This window comes from Gorilla gorilla, chromosome 4, assembly GCF_029281585.2.
Source record: "Gorilla gorilla gorilla isolate KB3781 chromosome 4, NHGRI_mGorGor1-v2.1_pri, whole genome shotgun sequence".
Classification (NCBI taxonomy): domain Eukaryota; kingdom Metazoa; phylum Chordata; class Mammalia; order Primates; family Hominidae; genus Gorilla; species Gorilla gorilla.
This window is the reverse complement of record NC_073228.2, coordinates 31,977,933-31,987,623: the sequence shown is the minus strand read 5'-3', so window position 1 is coordinate 31,987,623 and position 9,691 is coordinate 31,977,933. Positions and strand designations below refer to the sequence as shown.

The 9,691-nt window shown below is 43.2% G+C and overlaps 1 protein-coding gene across 5 annotated transcripts in view; it reads right to left on the bottom strand.

Annotated features, from left to right (window-relative positions):
* Positions 1-429: 429 nt before the first annotated feature.
* The window catches only part of HEATR6 (HEAT repeat containing 6), a 35,439-nt gene continuing 26,177 nt past the window's right edge, over positions 430-9,691 (bottom strand). For all 5 annotated transcript variants that reach the window (XM_063706218.1, XM_031010977.3, XM_055386696.2 and 2 more), the window contains 6 exons: positions 8,074-8,208; positions 6,807-6,929; positions 5,503-5,627; positions 4,545-4,641; positions 3,260-3,464; positions 430-1,369 (listed from right to left, as the gene is read on the bottom strand). In XM_063706218.1, the coding sequence (XP_063562288.1) occupies positions 798-1,369; positions 3,260-3,464; positions 4,545-4,641; positions 5,503-5,627; positions 6,807-6,929; positions 8,074-8,208 (1,257 nt within the window). In that variant the 3' untranslated portion in view covers positions 430-797. The remainder of the gene's footprint in view (positions 1,370-3,259; positions 3,465-4,544; positions 4,642-5,502; positions 5,628-6,806; positions 6,930-8,073; positions 8,209-9,691) is intronic.

Below are 9,691 nucleotides of genomic sequence, written 5' to 3'. Positions count from 1 at the left end.
GCATCAGGAAATGTAGGTAGAAGTCAATGTTGTAGCCTAGGTTAGAAGGCCCTGCTTGCTGGGAGTTAACTGGTTATTGGATTGTGGGGAGGTGTCGCAGGGAAGGTGGTCGGGGGAACACAGGCACTCCAGAAGCTCGGAGCAGCAGCTCATCAGCTGTGAGGAACCGTCAGCATCCTTGCTTCCTGTGCGGCTGTGAGGCACTGTCAGCATCCTCGCGTCCTGTGTGGCTGTGAGGAACTGTCAGCATCCTCACGTCCTGTGCGGCTGTGAGGCACTGTCAGCATCCTCGCGTCCTGTGCGGCTGTGAGGCACTGTCAGCATCCTCGCATCCTGTGCAGCTGGGCCACGACAAACTGGCTGAACTGCAGCTCTGCTTGCAGCTTGCTAGAAATACAACTTGGTAACAACAGGAGATTGTGGACACACTATTTTTCGTTAGTTTATTATAAAACTACAGATACAATATACAAAATTCTAATTCCGAAATCCTTCTACATTTTTTTTTCTGAGACTAAATGCCCTCAAAGCCCATCTGCTTGGCCTATATTACAACCTGACTCCTCGGCAACTGGATGCACAGGTCAGATGTTCCAACAACCCTGACCATGGCCAGTGCTATGGAGTCACTCCAAAGGTGGTTGAGCCCTCTGTGAAAATTTAAATAGCTGCTAAGTCATTCTAAATAAATAGTGAACGGATTGTTTCTGCCCCCAAGATGAAATCCCACAGATCTTATGCTCAAGCTCAGGTCTTCCTACTGCCACCTTCGACATCTAGAAAGCATGGTGGGATCTTCACTGATTTGTTAACCCTGGGAGTGCCCCTTGTGATCCAGATGAGTCAAAACAAACGGCCAGGATCTCTTCTAAAAAGCCCATGATGGCCCTTCTGGCTGTGTCTCCAGTCGGTGCCTGGATGCTGCCCATGTGCTTAAGGGCCATTCTGACCATCTGGTCTCTTTCCTGTGGGCTGTGGGGTGCTCCAGTGTCATCTCCCTCTGCTCCTGATTTTAAAAACTGTAGAATATAGGACTGGACCATATTCCCACTCAGTTCAAGGGTTTCTTTCATACAAGGGAGGTCCGAGGCACTGGCCAAGCTCAAGAGGTGAATCAGTGCCTGGCAGATTTGGGTCCGTAGGCTGACACAGTACTTGAATTCCAAAAAGTCTATGGTGTCTTCACTCTTCTGTAAGGCGGTGACCAATGCGTTCCAGATCCGAGCATACTGGTCAACAGACCCGTACTGCTCTCTCTTCCCCGGGACGGAAAGGGCAGCTGCAGATCTGATGCGCACTTTGAAGTTCTTGCATGATGTCACAACCGATGTCAGGGCATTGTAGGCCTGGGAGGTCCATGGGGCTGTCCCTAGAAAGAATCCACAGTCACTAAAACAAATGCAGGCTTAGAACTAGGTGGGGTGAGAGGGAGAGGGGTGGAAGGAAGCTTAAACACTAGTGCTCAAGACACTCATTTTATGTGTTCACTTCATTCTCACAATCATCCTGTAAGACAAGGGTGGTGACTGACTGTAGGATCCTAGGTAAGTGGCCAGGTGCCAATCCCCAAACCTCCCTCTTTCCCTACCTCAGCCTGCCACACGCTTAGAGCCTCTGCTACCCAATATAAAGCCTTTGGTGACTCAGAAAAAGGCTTCTTCTCTGGGAGGATTCTGTCCCGTGGGGGTATGGCTTTGTGGGCAGAGCGTGGACTGAATTGCAACCCCACCTATCCTCTCAGCTGGGCACTTCTGAGCTGTGTGCAAGCCACACACTGCATGCTCACCTCCAACAGCATCCAGACACTGCTCTGGCCATAGCAAGTCATGCATTTTATTGCAAAGAAAAAGAAAACTTACAATTTCAAGAATAAGATGCCCAGATTTCTATCTTTTCTCCACACCTGTAGGCCCTAGGAAATCAGCCTGCTTTCCTCCTTACCAGAGCTACAGCTACCCACTCCACTTTGGGGTGTCCTTACTCAAGATGGGTGACAGAGTAGAATGCAGCTTCTCTTAACTCTCCCAGCCCTTCGTGGCTTCTCTGTTGCCTCCAAAGACCGGCAAGCAGGCCCTTTCCATTTGGTGGATGCCAGTGCTATTGACAATGGGCCACTGCTAGAGCTATGAGACACTCACAATCCGACCCGTCAGAGTCCTTTATCAGTTTCTAGCTCCCTTTTCTTATGTGGCTCTTGATAGCTCTGCTACTGGATGCTTTCTAGTTCTCAAACTTCCTGCCTCTTTGGAGCTTCCCTTTCCCTCCAAGTCATGCAGGTAAACTTCTCTCTCTAGTAGGCTGAGGGCAAGGGCCATACAGGAAGGCAGGTAGGAGCCAACCACCACTGAGGTGCCCTGGTTTCAAGGACTTCTTGGCTCTCCAGAAGGCGGATATCCACCTCAATGGGCTCCAACCCAAAAGGTCACCCTTAGGTGACTTCCTCAATGGAAGAAGCCGGGAGGCTACCTTACATACTCCCAGCTGACTGGTCTGCCTGGACGCTCTGGGCAATAAAGGGGAGCAGAGCCAGACTCCCCTCACTTGATGCGTGCTCTCCTCTCCAGGAACACATCCTTAGGTCTCAGATCTGAGAGAGAGAGACGCAATAAAGCGAACGCTGGCATTCAAAGTGAGCGAGGTTTGGAGGCTCCGATCCATACACCTAAGCAGCTACTGGTCCTGAATGACATATCAAGGTGCATGGCATGCCACTACTTAGAGACAGATGCCCTCCTTACATTTATTAATGGCATCCACTTCTGTACACAGCTCATAGGGGATTTCCAGTTTATATCCCCTCTCATTCCAGTTTTTTTCCTTCCTGTTTTCTTGACCATTAAAGTAATATATGCTTATTGTAGACAACTGAGAAAATGAAAACAGAAAAAATCCTACCCATCCAGAGGCAATCACTGTTAATAATTAGTCCAATTTCCTTTCAGTGTTTTTTCTACCCATCTATTGAGATCATTCTGTAGAAATTATTTAATACCTGCTTTCATTTGTTTAACATCAGAAGTATTTTTCCAGATTATCAAATTCTTGTAAGTAATTTTAAATGGCAACAAAATATCCCATTATATATCCCATTGTATAGGTAATGATGTATTTCAATGTTCCCCTAAACTTGTCTTCAGTATGTCTCCATTTTTTCCTAATACTATGACAAATAACATGTGACAAACATCTTTAACAACAATGTAGATTGGTGTGTGTCCCAAGAGGCTTTCCACCAGGGAGTGAAGGGAAACTTTCTTACCTAAAGGAAGGGCAGGATTTTTAAATACATTTCCCATCGCATAACAAGCATTCCATCGGACTTTCATGGCAGCTTCTGTTAGAACAGTAGAAATTAGGGCCTGGATAGACTCCTCAATGATTTCTGCAAATGTGGGTTTTTCTATATGAGAGGGTTGCAGAAAATGAAGCAAATTTCCAAGGGCCCGGACTGCATTGCTTTTTACCTAGAAAAAATGTAAATGCTTTAGAAATCTGTTTGGCCAAAGAGATGTTTCCAAAAGTCTAATTTCAGCTTTAAAAAAACCCAGGAGGTCTTCAACTTCTTAAAGCAAGTCCCTGGAACTCACAAGGTCTGCTCTGGTTAACATCCTGAGCCATCAGAAATGTGAGGTTCTACAAAACTCCTCTCTCTGATTATTTATTTATTTATTTTATTTAGTGCTAGACAGGACCTCAGAGAGGTCCATCTTCCTTGTTTTAACTGAGATGGAGTATAAGGACCGGGAACAACAGGACAAGGCTGATTGATAGCAAGACGATGAGGAGAAGCTAGGTTCCATAATTCCAGTCCAATACTTTTCTACTAGACTAGAGTCTCAACCTCTGCAGCCCACCAGAATCATTTGGGGAGGTTTCTCCTTTTGTTTTAAAACCGATTCGGAGGCCCTAACCTCAGAATTTCTGATTGAATTACTCTGAGGTAGGGCTTCCTGGGTGATTACCAGATTTTCAGAAGTAGTATTAAAGTGAGCACATGGTATGGGTCAGGTACCGTGCTAGGTGCTTTAACATAAGGCTTCTTCATATCCAGTGAGGTATATAACTTCCATGTTACATGTGAGGAGCTGACCTTCAGAGAAGTTATGTAATATACCAAACTTACCCAGTTACTAAAGGGCAAGCCAGGGCTTGAATCCATGTATGTCTGACCTAAAGCCCAGACCTGTGCTTTTTAAACTTATTAGTTTAACAGGTAATATTCAAAGCCAAGAGCTACTCATCTTTCTGACTTGTCAATTTTTTTTTTTTGGGAAATAAAAAAAAGTTAATTTTAAAAGGAATCTGAATATGTCATGCAGTATTACAATGGGCACTGATATTTTTCAGGAGGCAGGAGATAGTAAAGAAACCATACACGTGTGGAATGGGCCATTTATACCCTGAGCACACCCTCAGTCTCTTTTGAACAGGAGTACATTTGGTGGGATAGTCTGAGGAACATCAAGCCACACTGAACTACCACACTGCAGCTACAATACATTAACTATCTGTTTGGGAGATACTGGGTTTTGTTGTGAGTCTACCTTGTCTTTATCCTTGGATGCTTCTATAGCTGATCGTAACATTTTCAAGAGCAGGAGACCAGAGAACTCTTCCTGGAAACTTGGGTCTGGTGTTTCCCTGTTCCACCCAAAGCAGACAACACATGTTAAAAGGTAAATACACTTAAATATATACATATAGAAATATATTCAATTAGTATAAGCATAAAAGTTTAGGAAAACAATTTAACAAATCTGCTTAGATTATATCAAGAAACTTACATTATATATCTTTTGACCCAATAGTTCCCCACATAGGAATGTCTCCAAAAAAAAAAATCTCAAAATGCAGATTTCATGCACAAAAATATTCCCTGAATATAAAAGCCTACAAGCCTAAAGCCTAAAACAAATGTTCAGTAATAGAAAAATGGTTAAATAATCATCACACAGTGATAATTATGTAATCATAAATAAGGATTTCTAACAAGTCAATAATAGAATGCTTACACATTTTACATGTTGCTTATACGCTGAAGTGACAAAAAGCAGGACACGTGCACATGAATAACCAGCTACCTCTGGGGAGGGGAACTAAGGTGTCAGGGTAGAAGAAAGGCTTCACACTGAATGCTGCTTTGTACTATCTGGATTTTTTTTAGCCTGTGAATATACTACTTTAAGAAATTTTTTTAAATGCATTTTAAAAGTACAGTAACCATTACTAAGGTTTTGCTTTTATGTTTTCTATAATGTGGACATATTACTTATATCGGCATACAGTATTTTTAATACATATATATCTTAATGCATTCCTAATATATATTAAGAACAGCTTATTAATTTTATTTTCTGAAGGAATATCAAACAAAAAAAGCAGGAAGACTGACTGCATAATATGCGGGAACTACTGCTGATTCTTTCATGGTAGAGATCGAGGACATTCTCTTGGGCCCTCAATCTCAGAAGTCAGCTGGGGAAAGCAAGCTCAGTCACCTACATGTTGACAATCAGAGTGTCTGTCAGGTTGCCCAGGGACCAGGCTGCTTTGGCTCGAACATTCAGAGACTTGTCTTCAAGTGACATCAATATTGCATTTGCTGCGTCTGCAACAAATATGACATCCTGTAACACAAAACAAAACACTGCAGTTACTTTAGCAGGTCATGCTGCTACCTTTGAAATTCTCACTTATTTTCAGATAAAGCTAGAAGCCTTCACGCACATTTCTACTTAGAAATAAAAATTCATCTACTCAATCAATTTACTGTTCTTATATTTTACAATTTGGACACTCAAAAAAATCCCAGGGGAAGCTCCCATGATTTTGGTATGTGCCATGGACACCCGAGGAGCCTATGGATTTTGCTCTTATGAACATCGAATATATAAGCTGGCCTGGGACAGTTATCTGTGAATTCTGTGCTTGGTTGATTTCTGTCTCGGGAAATAATGTTCTGAAAAAGAAATGCATTTCCAAAACACATCCTATGTACTACACATCACTCAGTGAGATAAACGTCACAAGTAAGAGTGAAAGAGGACATTATTTCCTTCTTAGTAAAAACTATGTCAGCTTTCTAAATGATGACTACCACCTGGTAATGACCCATTTCATTTTTATTAGATCATTCATTAATTTAAGCATTTATTGGGTGCCTAAGGTCCCAGGCTGTGTGCTAAGTAATTAAAAATTAAAAATAAATAAATACCATATACATATATATATATGGTAATGCCTTAGTTCATTTATATATATGGTAATGCCTGTAGTTATATATATATTTATGTATAACACTACATATATACATGTAGAGAGAGAGAGAGACAGAGAGTGTGTGTGTGTGTGTGTGTGTGTGTGTGTGTGTGTGTGTGTGTGTCTGGCTCTGCCACCCAGGCTGGAGTGCAGTGGTGTGATCTCTGCTCATTACAACCTTCACATCCCAGGCTCAAGTGAGCCTCCCATCCTCAGCCTCCCAAGTAGCTGGGACTACAGGTGCATACCACCATGCCTGGCTAATTTTTAAATTTTTTTGTAGAGACAGGGTTTTGCCAAGTTGCCCAGGCTGGTCTCAAACTCCTGAGCTCAAGCAATCCACCCGCCTTGGCCTCCCAAAGTGCTGGGATTACAGGCATGAGCCACCATGCCTGGCCCATGACCATATTTTAGTAGCAATTACAGATATCAGATTACAAAGCAATTTAGTTTCCTTTACCATCCAATGCAGGAGCTCTATATCCACAAAATAGGGGTGTCATAGACTACAAAAGGGGCACAGAAGAGCTAAATAGGCTCACTCTGACCTGTCTGAGACAGGGAAAAAGCACATAGACTCCCAGGGCCCGCGAAGTTGCAGCTTTCACTAAGCGATTCTTGCTGTCATTCAGCCCGAGCAGCACTGTGATGCACAGCATCTGCCTGTCATTCTGCAATGAGAAGGTTGACAAGGGAAAAATGAGAATGAAATAACTACGAGCCAAAGGCTTCCATAAAAGATGTGAAATATCTGTGTCTGAGACCATAATCAGGAGTTGAACACCGTTGCGACCTTGAGGCTACCCTGGTAAAAAGCAGGTTCAATTCAGATTCCATAATTATCTGAGCACCCACTTTGTGCAAGACACACACAGCATCTCATCACATTTAACCTTTACTAAAGTTGCCTTCTTTATAGAAGCTCATTTATGTAAATAAGAATGGAGGCAAATGTCACTGAGGACTAAAGAAAAAAAGCAGTCTGAATACTGCTATTCTGAATAGCAGTATTCTGAATGCTTATGCTCCCCCAAAATTCCTATGTTGAAATCTTCACTCCCAGGGTGATGGTATCAGGAGGTGGGGCTTTGGGAAGGAGATTAGGTCATGGGAACAGAGCCCTCATGAAAGAGATTAGTGCCCTTATGATTGAGGCCCCAGAAAGCTGCCTGCCCCTTCCACCACCTGAGGACACAGCTCACATGGTGCCATCTGTGAGCCAGAGAGCAAACCCTCCCAAGGCACCAAATCTGTGTCTGTCAGTGACTTGATCTTAATTCCAGCCTCCAGAACTATGAGAAATACATTTCTGTTGTTTAGAAGACACCCAATTTATGGTATTTTATTATAACAGCTCAAACAGACTAAGACAAATACCATATGTGTTGGACAACAAATCTAAGTATTTTCACATACTTATTATTTTTCACATGACTACCATCTTATTGATGATAATACCAAGTCTTAGAGAGGTTAAGAGTCAAAGTGCTAGCAAGTCGAAGAGCTGGGCTTTAACTCAGGCCTTTTAAACTTTGGATATGAAATCTTCCTGAAATCTCTCTGCCTTCCAAGCTTCTTCTACCCTTGCCTCTACCACCTACACTCTAATGCACAGGGGGAAACAGCTTTCCTGATATATTAAGGCTTCAAGTTTTCCTATTTGCTGTTCCCCAGTGCCCTCACCCCCAACTCAAGTAGAACTAGCGCCTTTTCATCAGAGATGATGCTGAATACTGGTTCAAAATGCAAAAGCATCAAATTCTAGCTCTGGTGCTCCAGCCATGATTTAAGGGTGAGAAAACACCCTCACATTACCGGCAGATTGCTGAAGGCCTCTGGCAAGATGGAAGACAGGGCATCACAGGCGCTCGCCTGGAGAGTTGGGTGTTCTGAATTCTGCAGGGCTCTGGGTAAAGGACCGTTCAGCATCATAGTCCAGAACATCACCACCTGGAACGGAGGCAAAGTAAAAGCTGCAGCCCAAGACATAACAGGGGAACCAACTTGGAGCTAAGCCTACCAGAAATGGCCTTAGTGAAACATTTTCCCTTAAAGTAGCAGCTTTCTGTAAGTGTTTTCATTGGTTCTTCTTCCACAGTGATGTAAGGACTTTGGTTTAAGCCTCCCGTTCAACTCCTGTTGATTAGGAGACTGCGGTCTGATAAAGTTACGCAGCAACAGTGATAATAATCAAGAGGAGGCTGAAGATGATGATGACAGTAACAGCAACAGCAGCGGCAGCTAATGTTCTTCAGAGAGCTCATGCCATGCCAGGCATTGCTCTAAGTATTTTACGAGTATCAACTTATTTTATTCCTTGGCACAAATAAATGGGGTCTGTAGCATTATCCCTACTTTTTCACACAAGGAAACTGAGGCACAAAGAGACAATACAACTTGCTAATCTGCAGCAGAGGTGAACTAGAATCCAGATCAGTTGACAGTCGGCTAGGGCTTTTTCAACTACTTTGCAGAGTCTGTGTGATAATAAAATGTAATATTCTGTGTAAGGTTTCTAGTGCAGGGCCTGGTATACAGTGGACACTCTTAAATTGGGCAGTCGGTTCTGTTTTCAGCACTTTGAAGAACTACCTCACTTCACAGCCTCTAAAGTAGCCATGTCAACAGTTTCTTTTCCATGCTTTATACATATCCTGTGATTTCATGTTCATTTGTGAATCTCTGTGGTTTTGGTATGTTTTATTTCTGTTCCATGGACCTAGTCCTGGGTTTTGCTGTGTATGTCATGCACCAGTTCTGTCTTTCTCCTACTTCAGCTCCTGGAAACCCAGTCTGGGTCCTCCCTGCCCCACTCCAGAAGAATGTGGACAAAAAGTGGTTGCCAGTCTCCAGGATGGCACACAATTACACTCACCTACTAATATTTACACCCTTGTGTAGTCCCCTCCCATACTGAACAGGCTGACCTGTGTAACCAATAGGATTTTTGTGGAAATGACAGCACGAAACCTCCAAAGCTAGGTCATAAAAAGCACCGCAGCTCTGTCTTGCTTTCTTTCCCTTGGATCACTTGCTGTGAAGGAAGCTGGCTGCCATGTCAAGAGGATACTCAAGCAGCCCTCTGGAGACGTCCTCATGGAGAGGAAATGAGTTGAGGCCTTCTGCCAGCAGCCAACACTAATTTGCTAGGTCTATGGGTGAGCCACCCTGGAAGAGGATCCTCCAACCCCATCAAGTCTTGCAACCCGTCAGTTGACTGCAACCCTGGGGGCATCTTGATCCCAACCTCATGTGAGAACTAAGCCAGAATCACTCAGCCAAGCCACTCCTAATTCCTGACCCACAGAAACTGTCAGAAAATAAATGTACATTGCTTTAAGCTGCTAAATGCTTAATTTGTTACTCATTAATAGACAAGCAATGTAGAAAACATGTCTTTTTTTTTCACAGATGAACACTACCTGAGTGTGAA